The following is a 22494-nucleotide window of genomic DNA, read 5'->3' as shown; positions in this document are numbered from 1 at the left end:
AAAAGGTCTTCACCTCTGGAGGTCTGTACTCTTTTCCAAAGCCTCTAACTCTGGGGGTTTTGCATTTTGGGATTCTTCCAGACATAAGGGCAGCTGGTTCTCTACCTTGTTCTTTCAGTGGAGGACCTCCTCGTCCTTTCTATAAAGGGGAGCCCTTGCATCCCTAGCTGGTAAGTATCAGATACTACATTGGCAAGATGGGGCCAGAAGCTCTTTCTAGGGCCAGACTTCCTGTGAGAAACAGGTTATTCCTAATGACATTTCATTCTGTTGAGGCAATCTGCCATCTCCTCTGTGGAGTGTGCTGTGTCATGTATCATCTCAGGCTCTAAGAGTAACTTTGTGCCCAAGTTGGTGTGATATTCAGGGCAATGTATTGTGCTAATGCAGCATTGTAGGTAATTACTGGCTTGGGCTAATCAGAGAATAGAGATTTAACTTCTTGTTTGTTACCTGTCCATCCACTGACTGCTGTAGATAGTATATAAATTTGGGGTGTGCCCATAACTTGCCTTAGAAAAATCCTGCCCAATAAGAATTAAACTAGATGAGAGCAACAGCAGGAGCAAGTGCTTAGATAATGGAAAACTGAATTTTGTAAAATTATCACTGTTTCACAAGCTGTGTCCAAACCCATTTCAGTGAGTTCACTTTTGGTCTCAAACTGCAATTGCCTCCAACTGCCTTTGAGCTCTGCCACAGGACACTTCTGATCCTAAAGGCTTAATTGTGTTTCCAAAATGCTGCTGGTTTTATGCATCAGAACATCCTCCTAGAGGAAACATTTGGGAACTGTGATCATGGACCGGGGTCTGGTCGCAAGGCAGTCTTGTGTATCCCAAAATGCAACAGGTTGGCAGGTGACGAAATCAGAACAGAATCGGATTTTACAATCTATATGGAATATCCTGGTGTTTGTATGTCTTGAGGCACAGCTGTTCAAGGGAAAAGGGACATTTTCTTTGGCTGATTCTAACATATCTTGCTCCTTTGGTCCATACTTTTTGCTCAGGTGCTGATTACTACACTGGAAAAGGTCAATATGTTTCTTGTGCAAGGAAAGATCTGTCAGACTTGGTTCTATGTGATCCTATGAAAATAAATTTCCATGCAGATTCTAATTTTCTTCAGAGTTGCACCACAAGGCAATGTGTTATTGACATTCGAGGATTCAGATCATTAAACCAACATAAACATGCACTAAATCCACAAGTTACTTTTCACTTGTGGACAGTTCACTCTCTACCTGTGTGTGTGCATTTGCCAGCCCACAGAGACTTCTTTGCAATGTAGGAGTCAGCAGCACAATAATGGAGAATTCATTACATGGCAAATTGCTCTATGTTCCAATAATTCAAAAGTTAATTGCCCTCTTCTGATTTCGAGTGTCATGAAGTGGCAGTTACTCAAGGTTTTTAGCAGGTGAGGCAGCAATAGTAAGACAACTTATTTTTTAAGGCAACTTTCAGTAAACATAGGGAATTCAGGTTCTCCCATTTGGTGCATTTATCTTAACTGGTAACCTGCTGCAAAGATGTTGATGAAAAAAGAAGAAAATAACTATTCAGCACTTGTTTAAATGGTGCTTCTCCAATTATTTGCATTTTTGCAGGGTGTGATTAACAGAATATCCCACTCCTGTTGGTTTCACTTGAAGCTGTTTATATTAAGCCTCTCTGAATTAGATCATGATTCAATGGAGCAAGCGATTTAAGGCTTTAACTCCAGGCCTTGATAACTCAGAATGATTCTGTTGAGGAGATTGGTTTTGGCAATGGGAAAGCTAGAAAAATCCTTTCATCCATCTCAATATTCACTTTCTACAGAAGTTGTCTTCCAGATCTATACTGACCTCTCAGGTGAACAGTGGTTTGACAGTTTTCCTACTATTGGGCACCACAGCACAGATGTGCTTTTTTGATTGATGATATTCTGGTAGCAGCAGGTGTTTGGAAAAATTATTGTGACCTGTGTCACCAGCTCCATGCCTGTACTGAATTTAGCCAGTCTAGGAAAAAACAAGGGCAAGTTACCTAATATATTTTCTTTTCACTATTATTTTTGAATTGAGCTTTGGGATATCTAGACATCTCCAGGTGCTATAATGCTCCCATACTTGTTCCTCTAACCTAGAATATCACTCTCCCTGATCCTACCCCAGATTTGCATACACACAGTCTCTAAAAGCTTACTGAAACATTTCTTACAAATAAATAGATGTTCTTATGACCAGACTAGCTGAGACAGCAGTCAACACTTTTCAATGCACTTGGTGACAGGAGCAGTTTTAGATAATGCTGTTCCTATTTTTCCCAGTATTGTTTGTGACAGTAGCCTATGACACAGATTGCCTTTCTGATTGAGCTCCTTATGAGACTGTGATGGGAACCAGGTTAGGATACTGGTTCACATATATAGTATTTTCAGAGTTCTTCCTTTTTGAGCTGGGGTAGAGATGAACAAGCAGAGGAGATATTTTAAAACAGTGTATCTGAAAAGTGTATCTGAAAAGAGTGATTGTGTATCCTTCACCTCATGTAGATCCTCAGGTCTCCGTGCTGAGGTGTGTCTCCCGGCTGAAGCACTCTGTCTTGCCACCTGCTTAATGTTCTGTGCCCTTCCTTTATTTCAGCAATTCAGCTTTGTCTCCCTGCCCACGGATGTCCTGGAAATAGAAGTTAAAGACAAATTTGCAAAGAGCCGACCAATCATCAAACGTTTTCTGGGAAAACTCTCTATGCCAGTCCAGCGCCTCTTGGAAAGACATGCCATAGGGTAAATTTTGCTGCTTACCTTGTTTAACTAGTGTGTTGCTGAAGTCCCTGGTGATATATCATTATTGTGATATAATGATGTTGAGGAGCAGTTACTAAACTGACAGTTGTCTGATAAATGGTGTTGGTCTTAATTAGAATTTATAGGATTATGGGCCAGACAGAATTCCCTCTATTATCCTATGCACGGCATTTTGAAAAGTGAGAAGTGGCTGTTAGGAAAGAAGACTGTTTTGTGTATCATGGCTGCAACTTTGGAGAGTGCAATATTTTCAATTTGAATATTTATTTAATGTTATCAGGAGGCTGTTTTCATGTTTCAGGGAGTTACTTATGGGCTAAAATCATGCCAGATCTGTTCCTCCTCTTTTTAACTTCTGGAAAGGGGAAATATAAAAAAATATATGTGGCATGTTGTAACTAACGCTTTCTGACCCTACCCTGCTGCCAAGGAACAACCTTGAGCTCACAAGCGCTGCCCTGCTTCCCCATTGCATGAAAGTCCTGGGAAAGCGTATGCTGCCAAAATAACACAAACCAATTTAAGGAAGATGGCTAGTAATCAGGCAAAGCCAAAAAGTTGGCTCTAAGCCTGTAATGTTCAGACCTTGAAGGGCAAGGGAGAAAGAGTTGTCTTCTGAGGAAAGTGTACTCAATGCAGTTTCCAAGAAGGCATTTCTGAAAATTGGATCTCAATTCAGCAGAACAGCAGGAAGATGAGCTTGTTGGAAGTGTTTGTTGGAGCTGGTTCAGTAACTGGCTGTGATATTGACAGCTGAATCTACCAGAAGGGACTAAGCTACCTCCCTATTTCTCAAGTAGAGAAGATAGAGTAGCTTTTTAGAAACCAGATGGATAAGAACAGCTTGGGGAAGATAGAACCCCGTAACTGGTATCGCTGGCTTTCCTCTGTATGAGAAGATTTCTCATCATCTTCTGATTATAACTTCCTATTTTACTTCCATGTTGTAAACACCGTCTATCTAAGGATATACTTTGCCAAGAGCAGTGCCTCCAACCTGCACTAGATCTGGCTCAGTTTTAATACCCTAGTAGCATTTAAATCTCAGGCAAGCTCAGTGAGAAGTATACACACAAGTTCAGAGAGGTATGCAAATCTTGAGATCATCTCATTTATATGAGTTTATATGGTTGTGAAACTGTGCTAGCAAGTATATTTGGCCCAACTGGAAGTGAACTATGTTTTTTCAAAAGATGTATAAATATTACTATTTAGTGAACCCGTTACACTCAAAAAATGCTTTGCAAAGATTGATTCAGCATCATTGTGGGCAGCTGGGAAGTTAATCTCTTCTATAGTTTCATTCTGTTCTGAGGGGTGGATGAAGTGTGGCAAAGGGAGGGACCTGCACAAGGACAGAATGGAGTCATTGATCAACCTTGTCAGGAAGGTGTTCTTCTGATATTTCAGCTTCATAGAGGTAAGAGGGGTGGAAAGAGATGAAGAGCAGTCACTCAGCCAGTTTAGAGAGAGAAGATGGTATGCGGGGATTGGCCTGCACAGGGTTTTGTAAACAAGAGCAGGAAAGCTGGATTTTATGCAAATGGTGAAGGGAAGAAAATACAGAAATGCGAGGTTCTACAAAAAGGTAGATGGTCAGATCTGCAGGGAAGCAAAGTCTTGTTACAATAGCTGAAGTGGGAGTCGTTTGCTACCCATGTTGATATTTTCATACCCATACTGCAGAAGTTTCATTCCCACCATTTTGTATATATATTTGTACATATGTGCTTGTGTGTGCCAGCAGCCTGTCTTACTCACTTACTCAGCTATTCCATTGTAATTGAAGACATTGTCCTCTCCTCTGCCATTTGTTCTCCTGTATGCAAGTCAACATGCCCTCATGGCTGGGATGAATAGCCTCTATGTATTTTATTATGTATTTTTGTAGGACACAGCAGATTTATCTATGCACTGTAGACACTGGGTAGGTTACAGTCTATTGTGACAATATTTGTTTTCTTTCAGGGACAGGGTTGTAAGCTACACTCTGGGTCGCAGACTTCCTACAGATCATGTCAGTGGCCAGCTGCAGTTCCGATTTGAGATAACTTCTTCCATCCATCCAGGTAATTCTCAGTCTTGACCCATCATTTATCTAGATTTCTAGATTTTTTAAAATTTTTTTTTTATTGTTTGTTTGTTTGCATTCTTTCTCTTCAGAAATCTGAATTGATTCCTAGCTGCTCTGGGACTTTAGGTACAGTCATGAACAAAGTGAAGTGCATAAAGTCACCCATCACAGGATGCATCATGAGTCACAATTTCTCCCCTTTTTCCCCTTAGGATAGAGTTACTGGTGTCTCATATTCCCATGTTCTTGGCTGCTCCAAATACTCCACCACATCAATGGGCGAGAAGAGAGTGGAAAACTAAAGACTCATCTGCTTCTCTATCACCTGTCCTAGTGGAAATGCTGTAAAGGCTGTTATTTGTAGTCATCTGCATTTGAGCACTTCATGAGTAAAAATGGAGAATGTGATAGTAAAGATAATTAGAAACTTTCTCCATTTGATTTATTTTTAATCAAACAGTGAAAAGTAAAGCAAAAAATAATTGCATGTTCCACTTCTTCCCTCCCTTTTGGTTTGGTTTTGGTTCATGTTCTCTTGTAGTTATTTGGAAGTGACTATCATGATGGTTTAAGGCTGAACCTTGGTTTTCATGTCACAGTCTCAATAGCATTTCTCAGGGACTGTTTGCCTCAGGGGCTCTCTGCCCTCTCTGCTACACTTTGTCAAGCCAACAGCAGCTGCTAATGGCAGAAACCCTGATTTCTGCCTTTGACTATTTGGATAGCATGAAGGAGCCCAGGTTGTTTGGCATCTGAGAGGAGGTGGTACAGATGAGGATCACATCATGGGATATTTTGGGGAAAGTTTTCACCTTTCAGGGGTGGGAAACACATTTTCTCTTGTGGAGTCTTGCCAGCTTCAGAATGACAAGAAAAATGTCATTCAAATCTCAGGAAAGATTTCCCCTATTCTCATAATATTCCCTCTGATACCAGTTTGGCTCAAAGAGGAGTTTCAAGAAGGTGTTGCCTTCAGGTTATGCGGCAAGGAGGCAGGTTGCTGCATAAAGATTACCACCATGAGTAAACCCATGATTAAATCCGCTGTACAAAGACTGCCTAGCAAAAAAACCCCAGCACTTCTTGATAGTTGTTCAGTTGCCCACTCATTTCACACTGTCATTTATGTTTTTAATTCTGTCAGATTGCTGCGGATGCTTGTGCCCCCACAACCAACCCTCTGGCTCAGTCAACATTTCTTGTTAAAAGAGTAAGTAATTTTTTTTTCCTGTCTCATACAGATGATGAAGAGGTCTCCATTAGTGCAGATCCTGAGCCAGCTGACCTCCCGGAAAGCCCTGTGAACAACCCCACGGAGGAAAGCCTCGGTGAGCCTCCATGCATCAACACAGTGACCTCAGAAAGTGCAGCTCCAGAACAGCTAAATGGATACAGTGTGAACAGTGTCGATAGCCCAGGGGCTGTCAAACCACCTGGGGAAGTCAACCAAAACAGCTTAAATGAAGAGCTAGCAGGAGATGGGGAGGTTGATGCAGTGCCAGTTCCTGAGCCCTTGGAATCCATTCCAGGAGAAGTGCTGCCTTCTTTGAGTGCTACGGACCTCATGGAGCAGTCGGATCTGATGGCTTGCATGTCTCCTCCTGAGACCGAAGTTAGGGAAAATAACAAAGTCAATTCTGATATTCAGGGAGATGGTGGAGTCTTGACCAGCATAGAAACAGTAGATATTGATGAGGTGAGTGCAGATGTGCATGCTGGCAAGGACCTAGAGAAGAGTCAGGAAGAAGGAGAAGGGGCTTCAGCCCAGGAGGAGGAAGACAACAAGCTACAACTGAGGACCACAGCAAAGAGGAAAAACAGGCCATGCTCCCTGCCTGTGTCTGAACTTGAGACAGTCATAGCTTCAGCTTGCGGTGAGCCAGAGACCCCTCGCACACACTACATACGGATCCACAACCTGCTCCACAGCCTGCCCTCAGCACAGATGAGCAGTGATGGGGAGGAAGAGCAAGATGGTGGCAATGGCGGGGAGAATGATGAGGAGTCTACTGTCAAGGAGGTGTTGGATAAGGAGGTGGTCAGTGAGAGTGAGACCGTGGCAGCAGAGCCTCCTCCGGAAAATGAGGCTGAAGAGAACTTCAGCCAGAGTACTGTGCCTCCTGGGACCTTGGATGAGCAATTCACTGACTTGAATGATGGTCTGTTGGATGGGGAACACCCCAGGACAGGAAGTGAGAGCGAGTCAAGCTCCAGGCTCAATGGTGACAACGAATGTGAGGCTTGTGACACCTCTTGCTACAGCCCCTCTTGCTACAGCACCTCCTGCTACAGCACCTCTTGCTACAGCACCTCCTGCTACAGCACCTCCTGCTACGACAGTAACAATCGCTTCTCCAGCCACACACGCTTCTCCTCCGTCGACAGCGCAAAGATTTCCGAGAGCACGGTCTTTTCCTCACAGGATGATGATGAGGAGGAGAACAGTGCTTTTGAGTCAGTGCCAGATTCAGTGCAGAGCCCTGAGCTGGACAGGGAGCAAGTGGATGGCTCCTCCCAGTGGCCAGATGAACTAGTAGCTCATGGTGGGAATCCACAGAGAGCTACAGAGGGTCTAGACACCCCAGTAGCAGGTCCAAGCAGCAGAAGAGAAGGTTAGATCCTGAGAATTGATGCACTGGGCAACCCTGATTATCTAGATGTCACAGAAGGCATCAGATAATTGAGGTTTCAGATAGCTCACGGTTTATTTCTTACAAACTCGGGGGCTGTGATATCAGGGCCAGATATCAGGGCCAGATATCAGGGAGGGTTGGATAATTGAGCCTGTCCTTAAAAATCCCAGCAAAACCAACTAAATCAGGTAGGGATCTGTATATATGGATTACTGTAGATATACATGCATCATTATAAAATCAAGATTAGCTACTGTACTTATGTGGCAGATCAGCATTATCACATCCACCAACTCATTCCTTTTTTCCTGGGATTTTTCCATATCACATATCTGATGTGCTGCCATGTCTCTGATAGTCAGTGAGAGGACCAGCTTGTGCTTGTCAAAGGGCAGATATGCTGATTTGCACCAGATAAAGGTCTGGACCAGTTTGTTATGGTCTGTAAATGTTTCTTAGCCTTACATAATCATAAGCTCTCACAAATGGTCTTCTAGCCCAATTTGTTCCAATTCCCCAAGTATGGAACAAACGTACCTCAGATGTCATAGATCATAGGGCAACTCAACAGAGATTTATATTTTTTTCTTAGCTATTTTGAAAATTTAACCATAATAAATAAAATTCTCATCTCCCTATCCTTCCTAGAGATAGAATATATTTTAATTTTTTTTAAATTTTTTTTTTGTCTTTGTAATTTAGGTACTATTTTTTCCAATTCCTTTAAACAGTTACATAAAATCTCTCCCTTTGGTAACGCCTTTCATGTTGTATGCAGTTACATGAAGAAGGGTGGTTGATCACTCCTCTCTTCTTCAGCTAGTGTATCACTTTTCTCCAGCTGAAGAAGTAAAGGACTCAGCTGCACCTCAGGAATATGCTGCAAGGTTAAGAGGTAGTCTTTGCATTCCAAAATTCTGAGTCATCTGGCTCCTTCTATAAGTGATGCAAAATTAAAATGGCTGCAAAAAGATAACCTATTTGGGAATCACTGGGAAACTGCAATTAAAGCATTTTTCTGTCTTTTCCTTCTCCATGCCCAGTTTATTTATTCACACTTTCTACTGCCCACAGACCTTACTCCTGCAGAAGAAAAGGTGTAAGGATGTCCTTACACATCAGCCTGTGTAAATACTTTGTAGACAGCTGGGACTAGGGAATTATTCAGTCTGTAAAGCAGAATCTAGCACAAAAGCTTAAATTTTCAGAAGTACACAGGCATAGAAACCCAGTTTCCTTCCTTGCAGGCAGCAGCCTTTGCTTGTGGACAGCATTTATGTGCAAGTATACCTAAGGGGGCATGAGCACGTGTATGTGTGAGACCGTACTTACAGATTTGGTGGTCGTTTTGGACTGTGTTATCTTTTGATAGTGGATGTGGTGGGAGAGGGTGTCTTCCAAAGATGGATTCAGTACAGCACCAAGACTTGAGCCTCCATAAAGGGCACTGCAGTGTTCATGGTGGCTTTGCCTTGTTTAGCTGAGTGTGTTTCTGAAGGGCAGCCCAGCTCAGCACTCCTTTGGTGTCATATGGGGTGTCTCAGTCAAGGTGCACGTTGCTTCCTGACTTGGCTTCTGTTACAAACACAGTAGATGTGGTCACCTCCACCCACTCCAGGTGACTGACACTACCATGCTTCCGCTGGCTTGGCGTAACTGTCTTGACTAGGGGAGAGTCAATTATGGTGAGGTAAGTAAAGAAACATAGATGGGTGATCTGGCAGTCAGTGCTACAACACCTGTAGAAGCAGCACAGTTTTTAAGGCTGTGAGAGATGGACTTTTAGCACTGAGTCATAAACTTATGTAACTCTGCTGTCTGCTCAAAACATGCAGCAGCTACATCTGTGAGATACGCCTATACATAAGGGGTTTAATGAAAACATTTAACAAGCCATATGGTATCATTAGAGCACCTAGAAGAGGGAGTATTTTTGTCTAAGTGATTTTTCTCATTTCTGGGTGGTGTGAGGTTTTTTTTACAATTTTATACAAAATTGGCTTCTATCTTCTAGCTGTTGGTTGTTTTAAGAAAAAAACATTAAATTTTTTTGGTTTGTTTTTTTTTTACATTTGATTAGTGTATGTTTGGGGTTTTTTACAAAATATTCATTCTTAGGCTGTTAAGATTCTAACATTAAAGACAGCTAAACCAGCTAGTATACAGTGAGTTTGGCTTAGCATTCCCAACATGACCAGAACCATTCAGCTTAATATATCTTTTTTCTTAAGCTGCATCTTTCTGATGCATGTAAATATTATATTTATGCAATTCGGAGTGTATCTGTATTAACAAGCCTTCCTGGAACTGGAGGTTATAGTCAAAAACTGTTACCACACAATATGAAAATATGTCCATTAGTAGGATAAAGAATCCTGGTTTTTAAGATTTTAAAGACAGACCAATAAGGAATCTTTGTTCTGGGACCTGTGAAGTTTTAGCATATTGAGTCTAAAATAAGGAATGCTTTTTCATCCCTAGTACAACTTCTTAGTTTCTTAAAGGATTCCATAAACATTGACTTGATCTTGAGTTACTTGTTCCTCTCAACAGAATGTGAGTTTGGACATTCGCTTAGGTTTCATTTATTTCTTGTTTAGATATGGCAGGGCAGTTGGAACTAGATGATCTTTAAGGTCCCTTCCAATCCAAGCCATTCTGTGATTCTATATATGGACATTTATACAATGTTAGTGTTTAAAAACTTTCTCTGCACTGTATTCTGTGTGACTCTCTTTCTTCTTCTTCTTCTGCTTCTTCTTCTTCTTCTGCTTCTTCTTCTTCTTCTTCTTCTTCTTCTTCTTCTTCTTCTTCTTCTTCTTCTTTTTCTTTCCCTCTTCTCTGTCTCAGGTCTTCTTTCCTTTTCTCAGATCCTGACTATATCTCACTATCTTTTGTCCTTCTACCACCTGTCTCCTGTTTCTGGTCCTTCTCTCATTCTCCCTCCTTCCACTCAGGATGGAATCTTTGAATTTTGAAAAATACCCATAAGAAGGGGATGATCTTCTGCTTTGCAGGGACTGCAAAATCCTGCTGTTACAGTCCACATAATCAGCCACTGATCTTTCTAAAAAGCTGAGAAAGATCCAAGGCAGCTTTTAGCCTTTGTATTCCACTGATGGGATGAATTAAAAGTTGGAATCAGGATTTTGCATGTTCCTGCCAGTTGCTGCAGAAGCTTGAGTTTGGTTGTACATGAACAGTATTTCTCAGAGATCAAGCCTGTTTCTTCTATCGCTTACACTTGTGTGTCTGTGAGTCCAGAATCTGGCCCATAATAGTTCAGCATTGACTCAAGAGACTTGACTGCATTGTTTTAATACTTCTTTGCCATATGAGTTGTTATTAAAATAGTGCCTGAAAATAGGAATACCCAGAGTTGCTAGTACATCAGGTTAACCTATTTTTCAAATAATCACTTGTTTTACAGTAGCACATTTTTTGAACCACATTGTGAAAACAGTGAATGACTGTCAATGTCTTGAATATCTTGTCCATAGGTGATTGTCCTTTACTCCATAATTCTCAGCCAGTCAGCCAGCTTCCTTCTCTGAGGCCTGACCATCATCACTACCCAACTATCGATGAGCCTCTTCCACCAAGTAAGCTTTAGTTTTTTATTTTTTTGCATTTTTTCAGCTTTTCCTGTTAACTCTTAACAGTCTAGAGGTCAGTATGTCTTCCTAAAGAACCCCATCTGTTCTGTATATACATTTTCCAGAACCCAAGCAATATGCCCTTTTGTTTCCCTTATTTGATCCTGACTTCAAGTGTTTTCATGCTATTTTAGACAAGTTCCATAACCTCCCTATATGCCTTGGTCTGTCTTCTTCCCTGAAATGAAAATTTTATTCCCTGTTTCCTGTGTTCAGATTTCAATGACTGGGATCTGTCAGTTGTTCTGGAAGCCTTACTGCAAGGCTTTATGGGTGGTGTATCAGCCATGTACTCTGATTTTTCTGTAATGTTTGTCTCCAGGTTCTCTGTAACCAACTTCAAAGACTGTTTGGGATGGCAGTCCCTGTGGTCTGTCAGGTCTGCATGCAGGTCCAGCAGCAACCCTTTCACAGTCAGGATACTCCTGGGACAGACAGGTCCAAATCTGAAGCAAACCAGGAGAAGCTGGGAAAAGGCAGCTCATGTATAGTGGTCTTGTTATACTGCCTTTGGATTTGATAATCGGTGAATTTTATGTTCATTATGGACTGTAGTGGAGTCTACACTTGCATTGAATAAAAATGAGAGTGTTTTAAATAGCATGATCGATTAGCAGCCTGATAATATGGGATTTTTACCACTGAAGCAACTGCTGGAGCTGTTTTTACTTGTTTCTATAGCCCTTCCCTCGTGTATTCCCGGAGGATTACCCTGCTTTTTGCACTGGCGCTCGGTGCCCAGCAGAGTGCACTCTGCGCCCTGCAACGTGCCGCTGATCACCTTTCAACTGAGCACAGGATTTCACAGCCTGAAATGTGCAGTGCCTCACAAAAACAACCTGGCGTATAAACAAAGCACTCTATTTTCTTCAAAGCCCAAGACGGGAACATACTTATTTGGCCTATGGTGCCCTTGACAAATAATTCATCATTTGCCAACCATGCTGTCAGTATTCCCTGAGCCGAAAATAGCCCTGATGCTGGCGTCAGCTGCACCGTAGCATGAATGATTCAAATGCCTTTAGCCCAATGAAGTCTTATTAGAGTCCCACTGTGGCTTGCCAGTGAGCGATGAAATGGGAACGGTTACCTCTGTAACAGGGAAATATTTCTCTTCCTCCCACTCTTACCGCAACACTTTGTGGATAGGACGCATTCCCCATTAGATGACTTAATGATAGCACACTGACACCATTTTGGGTAAACAGAATGTACTGAGAATCTATTCCATATTCTTCCATCACCAATTTAATGCTTTTTTCCTCTTTCTTATAGTTATCCTCAAAAGGCAAGTATTTCTACCATTGGTTTTCACAAGTTCTTTTACTACACGGTTTAAGGACATGAAATGCAAAATATGATGATAAAGTACAGAATTTAATTTTGAGTGGGAAAAAGTGAAATTGAATAATATCACTTAGGATACTGGTTTCCAAAAACTCTCCATGGAATTTTACTGTAATTTCAAAATGAAAACCATAGCTTTCATCTATAAATTTTTCTTCTCCTTAAATTCAATATTCAGTACCTTTAATAACTCTTAATCCTTGATGAAGAGTGCTTCAATCATGTGAAAGGAAGAAACCTTGTATTTTAAGCCCGAGTTATATGATCAAAGCTGGCTTACTTCTCACGTGCAGTATTAGCTTCTGTCTCTAAGTAGAGGTGAAGGTAATCTTCCAGTGCTGCAAGTTCAGTGTTGACTGATTTTATTTAGGTCATGGAGAATCTTCTGGACAGTCTTCATTCTCTTTTGAATAGTTTTCTGAATAGCTTGATTTCATCATAACACCACAACAGCTGGTCTCAGGGAGGAAATTTAATTTCAGACAGTTTTATTTGGGAAAATAAAGTAGAACAGATCCATTATTTAGGAGGAGTTTCATAATGACCAGTCTGAATGCTAAGTCTGATACAAGATTAACAGAAGATTTGCAGTGTTTGCACAGCCTCATGACGGCATTACCAGTCACCCCTTATTATGCCTGTGTTTGGAAACCCTACAGAACTGAAGCCAAGAAAAATACATGTGCCCAGTTCAGAGCTGCTCCTTGCTGAAGGTGTGGCTGAGCTTGAAAGGAAAAGACAATGTATTTTTCTTTTTTGCCCTGATGGTCCTGCCAGAAAAAGTTGCATCTTCTGATATAAATGAGAGCAGTTTCAGAGGCTGCTGTGAAATATGACTTGGCTGATGGAGAGAGATCACTGGAGAACAGAACCCGTACTGTCACATCCCTGGCCTATGCTCTAGCATGCTTTTACTGTGAAGGTTAGATAGAGGTTAGTCTTTGTAGTAGTCACAGTCTTATTTTACCTGAAAAACTTAACAAAAGACCTAGGGGAAATTTGGCTGCTTCCTAGATCACCTATGCCCCTGAAGTAGCATGAAAGGACTTGAGCACAACTCAGAAGCAGAGTTCTGCCTGTCAGTTCATCTGTCAGCCTGTTTGTCTCACTGTGTGGGTATCCATCCATCTGTCCTTAAATCTGGTTTCATATGCAGGCAGCTTCAGTGACTTGTGTGACTTACAGGTGACTTGTGGGAAGGTAGAAAGTACACCTGCAACCTGCGTACAACAAAAGTTGTACCTGCTACCCTTTAACAGCCTTCCTAGGTGACCAAAAGAAGAGTTACTCAGCTGATTGGAAATGCTATTGCAAGGAGCATGAGACACACAGCTGCTGATATTTTAGCATGCCAGTGTCAGCCCATGGTTTCAGGTGAACATACCCATAAAGCAGTGAATAAAGCAACACTCACTGACAGGTGTAGTTCATGTCTGTACATACCGCTGCTGTATGTCTGACACATCTGACAGAGACAGCCTTCCTGAAGCTGTAATCCTGTCTGACCTGATGTTTTCACTGTGATCTCCAAGTTCTGGACAAGCTTCCTTACTCCTAGGTTTCCAAGTATTACGCTTAGAAGCTTAGGAACTCTAAATTGTATTTAATTAGATACTTACGGCAAAATAGCCTCTAGAGCTGGTAGTGCACTGGGCTGGATTATAAGACCGTGGCTGACTGTGTAACTGGATATATTTATTCTTGCTAAGCATATATGAGCAGGCTTTAGACCAATATTGCCAGTTGGTGTTCTTCTGTAGGCTGTCTAAAGTGTGGTTCTACAGCATTGCCTATAAGTTTCTAATTATCCATCAACCTGTATCATTCTTAACTTGTTAGGAGGTACAACAATAGTGTGGAGTGAGGGCAAGGATTTGTCCTTTGCCAGAAGACAGCAAGGAAAATGAAGATCTGTGGGATGTGGAGCTGGATCATCTTACATTAGATCTGGCCAAGGTTATTTCCTTGAGGATATTGCAGATAAAGCATAGCTCCATAAGGGCCATTCCCCACCCACAGTGGTACACCTGCCACCACTGCCAGTGTTCTCAGCAAGGCTCTGGCCTTCGACCTGCCTTATGTCAGTCTAATTTACCTCAATGTGCATATGTTGTACTTGGTGTGCTTTTTTTCCCTGTCTTAATGTTTTAGACATGGTTTTCACAAACCTGTGATCTTGTTCCTGAAACAGCTACCATATCCTTGGGAAACTTTACCTGGTGGAGGAAGAGAGAGTCCTTTCCTTAAATTATGTAGTTATGTTCAGAGTGAGAGACACTGCATGTGTACCTGTGGTGTGACTAAAGGGTTTGCATCTTTAAGGACTGTGGTACTTGCAGTCAGCTGTGAAATGCATGTGCCTATGGCTCTTGTTGTCTTGGAGTCTTACAGAAAATTTCTCCAAGGACTTCCAGCACCCATCTTTTAAGGTTTTTGGGGTTCAGCTGTCAGGGGCAGCTAGCTGTGGCATTCAGACAGCCTACACTTGTCTGGGATCAAATATAGGAAGTGGGTTTAGCCAGGGCCAGCATTCAGGGGATGGGAACTGGTCATGAAGGATAGATTTCCAGATACAGTAGGAAGAGGTGCAACTTCAGTCCCGCTCTTAGAGCAGGAAATGAAATACATAAAGTATGGAATTCCGCTGATCCTGAATTTGATCATAGAAATCCATAGGAGGAGTGAACTCATCAGGGAAGATGGTATCATAGTAAGAATATGGGAATATGAGGAAGTGTTTGCCCTCAAAGGTAATCACCATATGTGCATTTGTGTGTGAATGCGAGTGAAGTTTGCATCTAAACTTGTGTAGAAAGTATGTGCATGTATTTACATAGATATGTCATCAGCTGATGGGTCATGTAGGAGTATGAATCTAGCAAGCCTAATTTATTCCACTTCTTGATGCATTCCCACCAGTTTGATATGTGGCTTTGCTAGCTGACTCACTTCTGAATTTCTCCTGTTACAAATTCTTTTTTTTAATAAACATTACCATTTTCCACAAGCCATCATATATCAAATAATTTTTAGTTTTAATCATGGGACAACATAAACAGTAGCAGGAAACAATAATGATGGAAGGCTCAATTCTGCAAACTCTCAATCTAGTTTGCATTCATGAAAGCAATAGATTTACGATACTCTTTTGGAGAGATTTCTAAAGTATGTCCAAAGAGTCTGTGATCAGTTTTCAGTGAAGCTTTTATTAGCTGCATGGTGTCCTTTGAAGTCACTTTGCAAAAAGGAGGGAAATGAAACATGTTTGTTCTGAAACATAACAAAAGAAAGAACACTTGGGATTTACCATATTAGCTCAGGTGTAATCTTCGTGTAAGGGTTGGTTTTGTGGCTACTCTGACCTGCAATGAATCCAGCCAACCAGTATTACTAATTGAAAAATTATCTCACCCTTTTAAAAATGTAGCCCCTATCTGTCCCTAGTTTTTCATGGGCTGTGGTAGTGAATTCCATGGCCTACATGTGTGCTGTGTACAAAATATTTCTGTATATGCATATAGTGCATATATGTATATATAGACAAGCAAATAATATATATACACACTTGAACGTGTACTTTAAATATATACACATAATATATATCGCATGTAGGCTATATATATGTATAGTATCTCCTGTGTGTATATACCCTGTCTGTGTATATATGTGTGTGTGTCTGTATATATCTCCCACATGCAGGTTTTCTGGAAGGCATCACACTGACAGCATCACCCCTTCCTTTTTTTCCAACCCTAGATTGGGAAGCTCGGATAGACAGCCATGGGAGGGTGTTCTACGTGGATCATGTCAACCGCACCACCACGTGGCAGCGTCCCACAGCTGCAGCAACGCCAGATGGGATCCACAGGTCTGGATCCATCCAGCAAATGGAGCAGCTGAACCGCCGGTGAGCATTTGCACCTGAATTCCTTTGATATCTGTGCTCTCCTTTTTCCACACTGCTCCAGTAGCTCCCTTCCTTCTCCAGTGCACCATATTGACTCCCACCTCACTTCATCCAAGTTCTTGTCCCTATTGCAGCTGCCTTCCAGCCTGCTGGTGTGCCTGCTGTGGGTGTCTGCTGCTCAAACCTGCCCACAGGAGAGGTGCTGTTGGGTGAATGATGGTGCAAAACATTTTACACAGCAAGAGGAGGCTTTTGGAAAACTTCTCTGAAATGACTTCTAGAAGGGAAGGGAGTGTTCTTCCAAAACATGGAGTAATTTTTGCTATTTAACTGTAGAAGTGCTATTGATGGGGCAGCACCTAGTGCTGTGCTGCAGTTTTTGGAGCTGACTGCTCCTGGAATTGTTGCCATATCCGTGTGGCATTTCTACCCAAGCTAATTAGGCCTGTTGAAAGGTCTGTCTCCCTTTCCAGGACAGAGCCCTGCTCCAATAGGATCGTGCATTTTTGTAGAGGTAGACAAGTCTGCTTAGTGTTGCATTGGGCCCTGTAAATCTGTCAGTTCGTTCTGAGCTGGCTGAGGTACCTCTTTAATGCTGCTTATATTTTCACTTTGTTTGACTAGTCCACACAGAGATTTGTTTATCTTTTTCTTGTCATGCTTGCTTTTTAGACTGAATTTGAGAGGAAAGAAAAAAAATTAACAGTCAAAAATCTTCCCTTTTTTGCTTAAAATATGGGATTGGGTTTTTTGTTTAATTCCTTGTTTACTATAATGATGCCATTTCTAGAAAAGGATAAGCAAAACTGAAATTATATTTTAATTATAGTGTGTAAAATGCCACAAAAATTTTCTGGCCTTTTTTTCTGTGGTAAGAGAAAGATCTGCAGCTGAGAGAAGGATGCAGAATTTTAAAGTGCTTCTTTCAGAGTACTTTGAATAGTTTGGGAACTACTGTGCCCTGAATGGGGCAGTCTGGGAGAACTGGGCCAACTTAAATTGACACCATCAACATGCTCTTGAGGAATAATCCTTTTTTTACTGAAATTCATTATTTTGAGTAGCATTTCATAACATGTGGTGTCTTGCAGAAGTGAGAGAACCTGCTCAGTATTTGTTTTCGTAATAGCTTTGCTCATAAAGTCTCAAGATGCCATGTTAATATTAAAAACCCCAAAAACCTAAACAAAGGGAATGTTTAATGTAGATTCTTTCAAGGGGTTTGCATGATTTCTCTGCCATTTAACACTGGTCTTTAAGAGGGAATTGAGCCATGTCAGAGCTCAGACTATTTGGCTGCCACTTAAGCAAGTTATCTGCCACAGAAAGCAGAAAGTTGTTGTGAGCATACATCAGAATTTTAAAAAAAATTTTTTGAGGTTTAACACGTGTAAGTGCAGCAGAACCACAAAAGGAGTAAGTGCTTATAAGAGTGATTTACCATTCTGTGAGATAATCCAGGTTAATCATTCACCCAGCTATCACAGCAGAAACTGAAGAGTAGGCATTGTCCTTGTGACCTCCTTCATTCATATTATTCAGTGTTTTCATGTAGGCTGCCTGTCTGTCTTGGTTATGACTTGATTATCACTGGCTTGGGTTGGGAATTGAGAGTTAATAAGATTGATATTCTTTGAATCTCTCAATTTTTAGTATTCATATATCCAGTTACAAAGGGAGAAGTATGGAGGGTTTTCAACAGTGGCAAATCTCTACTTGCCTGAGTTCCATTGGAGACTAAACACTTTGCAGTTTATTAAACACGAAATGTCATGGCTTCTTGGGACTAAGGAAAAAAGCTGATGATTCTCTACTCTGTGCCAAAGAGCTCTATTGATTTGAGAAGTTGAATACAAAGGTCTCCTATTGTCACCAGGTTTGGAACATTTCTTAAGATTCTATTCAAAGGAATTCATTCTGACTCTCCTGAGTATTTGCCCAGTGGCAAGTCATTTCTGTAGTTTTAACCTGGCTCTTATATTTTTTTAAATTATTTTAGTCCTAAATCTAATTTCAGGTATTCCATAATTTGAGACAATTCATGTCTCCACATTTCAGGAATGTCAGGAAAGTTACTTTTAATTAGTTATTATCAACACTGGAGGATTGGACTTTTGTTTTAAGCACTCACTTTAGAAATACTGTTTTGTTGTGTTTCAAACTTCAAGATTTGAAATGTTTTCAGAAAACACTCCTGAGAATCATTTTAGGTGAGGCAACAGCAAACATAGATCTTGCTGACAGAATTAGCAGCAGCCCGAACTTTTGCTCTAACCTGAAACGAAATTTGGACTCAACTCCACAGTTTGAAAAAGCTTGGTGACTTTTCTTTTTAAACCAATTTACTTTTTTTTTCGGCTTCTTGGTTTAATTTGTGGAAGGGAATGGAAAGACCAAAATATAACAAGGAAGCTTGGTATTTCCAGCCCAACAAAAACCACAAAGCTTTGGAAATTCAGCTTGAAAAAAGCCTGTAGCTGTGATTAAACCTAGTCCTGCTTTCCTTCTGTGCTCCAAGCTTCCCTTTAGCTGTACAAGCCTCTTGAGGGTACAGGGAATGCAGAACTGGAATCCAGGTGTTGGGCAAACACCAAAGAGACATCCATACTTTTAATTTTAGAGGTTCTTGCTCATTTTTTGCAGCACCGTCTGACTTCCTTACTTGTTGGCGAAGCAGATAACAGCTCTTGTTGTTCAAGTTCTGTTGAAAGGATACTTTGCAGCATATGTGTCTGAATTGTCTTTGCACTTGTTTGAAAGATAATAATCAATGCAAAAAATTACAACCATCATAGTTAGTTCAGCCACAGCGTAGTATTTCTTAACCTTCATTTCTTTGACAAATCACTTTGAAAGGAGTCTGAAATTTCCAGAGGCAGTCCCATGACTTCTGCACTTTCAATGTTTTCTCCAATTACTTTGGCATTTTTTGGTATTTATATAAGGTGACTTTATAGTATTGAGACGCAAAAGAAATGCATAGTCTTTTGTTGGCATACAGCTGCTGTTGCTCTTTGAGGTTTGCCAGTGGGGATTTTCTACCATCTAATTAAATTGAAGGTACAGGGGTTTTCTATACGTCTGCTTATATACCTTGATTATATGAACTGGGGACGTTTTGTGCTTAGGGTTTTTTTTCCCTTCTATTGCATATGGGTGTTGTAAAACTCCTCCAGTACTGGAATGGAAAGTTCATCCAGTTGCCTGCAGTCAAGTGAATAAAGCTGTAAAATGTAGCTCTAAAACAGAGGGTTTAAAACTGCAGTAAATTCATGCTGTTGCAAAACCTGCTATAAGAATTCTCTTTTTGAAGATGGATGTTTTCCTAAAGTATCAAAATATACACTAAATGTAGCTTCAAATGACTTTGAGTTCTGGAGTTATTTCACACATAACATTGTGAAAGTTTAGTATAAATCTATTAAAACTTAAATTATTTTTCTTAATTATCTCCAGCCCTTTTGCCTAAGATTGGGTTGCAATGAGCTACTGGAAATTATGCTTTTTGAGACATCAGAAAGCCAAATCCTAGCTACTTGTCTTTAATAATCCTGTGTCACTTTGAGGAACTAACTCATTCCTAACTTCTAATTTGGAATAAAGTGTGCATTAACAAATAGAGAGAGAGAGAGAGAAAGTAAGTAAAATCTGTAAGTCAGAGCTTGAGCTGAGGAAAGAAAAGAGTGTAAGTCAGAAAAATGAAACACAAACAGTGCTGGGTCAGATTAAAAGCAGGCACTAAAGCTATTGTGTTTCAAATACACATGGAAATGCCATGAAGAAAGGATTAAAAATACTGGGATGGAATAAAATCTAATTAAGATAATTAAGAGAGTCTGTTTTCTAGTTTTGCTGTTCTTTCTCTTTCTGGTTCTTTCTTTCTCTTAATGCTTCCTTTTTCTTTACTTTCTCTCTCTCTCTCTCTGTATAAAATGCCTTTATAATACATATAAGACATATTCCTAGTTTGCCATTAGAACCAAAGAAAACATATTCACCAATTCTTCTGTCATTGTGAGTGAACAAGTTAAGGTGAATTTTAATTTCTGTAGTGTGAATTCAAAACACTCCAGGCTATTTTTTCCTCATCTGGTAAAGTATTTAGGATTGGGCTCATCCCTAAGACCATGATCAATTCCATTGACTAATATGGCAATTAGTTCCAAGATTAGGATGGAAATGTCATTATAGGGTTTAAAGAATTCACAGGTTTTTATTTAGAATTTTCTTCATCATCCTCCTCACTGTTGTTTGTTTATCCTATATTGTTTCCTCTTCCTTGTTCTACTGCTGGTCACCACCCAACCTAAATGCCCAATCCGTCTGATTTCCAAAAATGGACATAACACTTTTATCCTGACACTGTTCATTCAGCTCACATTTTACAACCTATTCTACTTTTTTGTGGCTGTCATATCAATTAGATTGTAGCTCTTTGAGGTGACCCACTTAATAGTGTGCATTCCATATTCCATACTGTTCACAACTGCTGGCCATGCAGCATGTAATAAACATTTTGTGAGCACTCTTAGTAGCTTTTACCTTTTCAAGGTTGAGGATGTGCATCCAGTAATTTAATAAGACTGGAGGGTACTCAGAGCATCACAGGGTTGATCCTTACTTCATTGGTTATGCTTCCATAAGGCTAAATGAGAGGAGGAACCATGATCCACCTCTAGTTTTAGGTTCCAGGTGTTCCGATGTTTTAAAGGGAAGCCAAGTAGTGACAACACATAGCCTAAACATGTGTCTAAAATCTGAGTATTCCTGACTTGGCCCCCTCTTTAGCTATTTGTTAGTCACTGCAAAAGGCCAAGTTAGCGGTGACTTGCAAACTTGTGACTTGGTTGGCCCAAGTGTGAGCAGCTGCACCAGCTGCAGGAGAAGAGTCAGCTGTGCTCTTACTCTGTTGTAAACTGAAGATAGAAATATTGGAGTCATTCAGAAACAGTGCTGATTTTTAAGGCAGAAAGCTCCTCTGTTAACTAAAGCTTGTTGTTCCTTCCTATGAACATATATAGGTACCAAAACATTCAGCGAACCATCGCAACAGAAAGGACTGAAGATGATGCTGTGGTAAACAGGGTGGAGAGAGTTCCTACTGGAGGAGGAAGTGACTCTGAGGCAGAGCCTTCCCAGCCAAGCCCAGGTATGGGGAAACAAAACTTCTGAGTGACATGTTCAGTGCCATTCAGTTCCAGGGAAATCTGCATTTCCAGGGGAGACTGGAATTTTATTATGCCAGGCTGCAAAACTTAATTAAAAAAAAAAAAAAAAACGATCCTTAATCCTGAAGATAGAGGTTTTAGATGTAAAGGTACAGGTACAAAGCTGGATACAACAGTATCAGTTCGTTTTTAACAGCAACTAAGACAAACAAAGCATTTTTACCTTAGCAAAGGGCTATCTGAAATGCAAATGGAAGAGGTATTTTGCAACTGCCAGGTGAATGAGAGGAGGAACCATGATCCACCTCTAGTTTTAGGTTCCAGGTGTCCAGATGTTTTAAAGGGAAGCGTAGTAGTAGCAGCACATAGCCTAAACATGTGTCTAAAATTTGAGTATTCCTGACTTGGCACCCTCTGTAGCTATTTGTTAGTCCCTGCAAAATGCCAAGTTTGCAGAGTGCTGGTTGGCCCAAGTTGCAAAAATGATGCTGTCTTATTTTTATGGCCATGTGATTTTAGCTTGGGACATTTGCAGTTTATTCTGTCTAGGCCTGGCTTCTGCACTGCCACATTTGCCCATGGGGTTGCACCTGCAGTGGCCCTGGCATCATGTATGAAATATTTGTGGATTTTAAAGCTGCAGTTTTGTGATAGCTGTAAGCTGACCTAAGTGTGGGCTGTCACCAAAGGAGGCACAGCTGTCTTTTTGCACACCACTAATTTATGTGACAGAACCCCACATCAGAGTAGAGAATTGAAAATTTCTGCCTGAAAAATAGCCTGGCTTCTTGTCCTTGTCATTTACAGCCAGATTGGATCTTTCATCATTTAGATGAGTGTCACTACAAAGCAGATGAGGAAATGTATACCCAAGGCAGGAGGGGATGTCAGGGGCCTCTTCTACTATTTTGGT

At 40.8% G+C, this 22494-nt stretch overlaps 1 protein-coding gene across 6 annotated transcripts in view; it reads left to right on the top strand.

The window, feature by feature from the left end:
* The window catches only part of HECW1 (HECT, C2 and WW domain containing E3 ubiquitin protein ligase 1), a 250791-nt gene that overhangs the window by 175603 nt on the left and 52694 nt on the right, over positions 1-22494 (top strand). For 3 of the 6 annotated variants that reach the window (XM_085051541.1, XM_085051544.1, XM_085051542.1), the window contains 6 exons: positions 2633-2775; positions 4765-4865; positions 6112-7482; positions 11004-11105; positions 16263-16413; positions 21435-21562. In XM_085051541.1, coding sequence (XP_084907667.1) covers positions 2633-2775; positions 4765-4865; positions 6112-7482; positions 11004-11105; positions 16263-16413; positions 21435-21562 — 1996 coding nt within the window. The remainder of the gene's footprint in view (positions 1-2632; positions 2776-4764; positions 4866-6111; positions 7483-11003; positions 11106-16262; positions 16414-21434; positions 21563-22494) is intronic. The other 3 variants (XM_085051546.1, XM_085051545.1, XM_085051547.1) reach the window with 2 other exon arrangements.

This window comes from Lichenostomus cassidix, chromosome 2, assembly GCF_008360975.1.
Source record: "Lichenostomus cassidix isolate B80296 chromosome 2, HeHo_3.0, whole genome shotgun sequence".
NCBI lineage: Eukaryota > Metazoa > Chordata > Aves > Passeriformes > Meliphagidae > Lichenostomus > Lichenostomus cassidix.
This window is presented reverse-complemented; position numbering and strand designations above follow the sequence as displayed.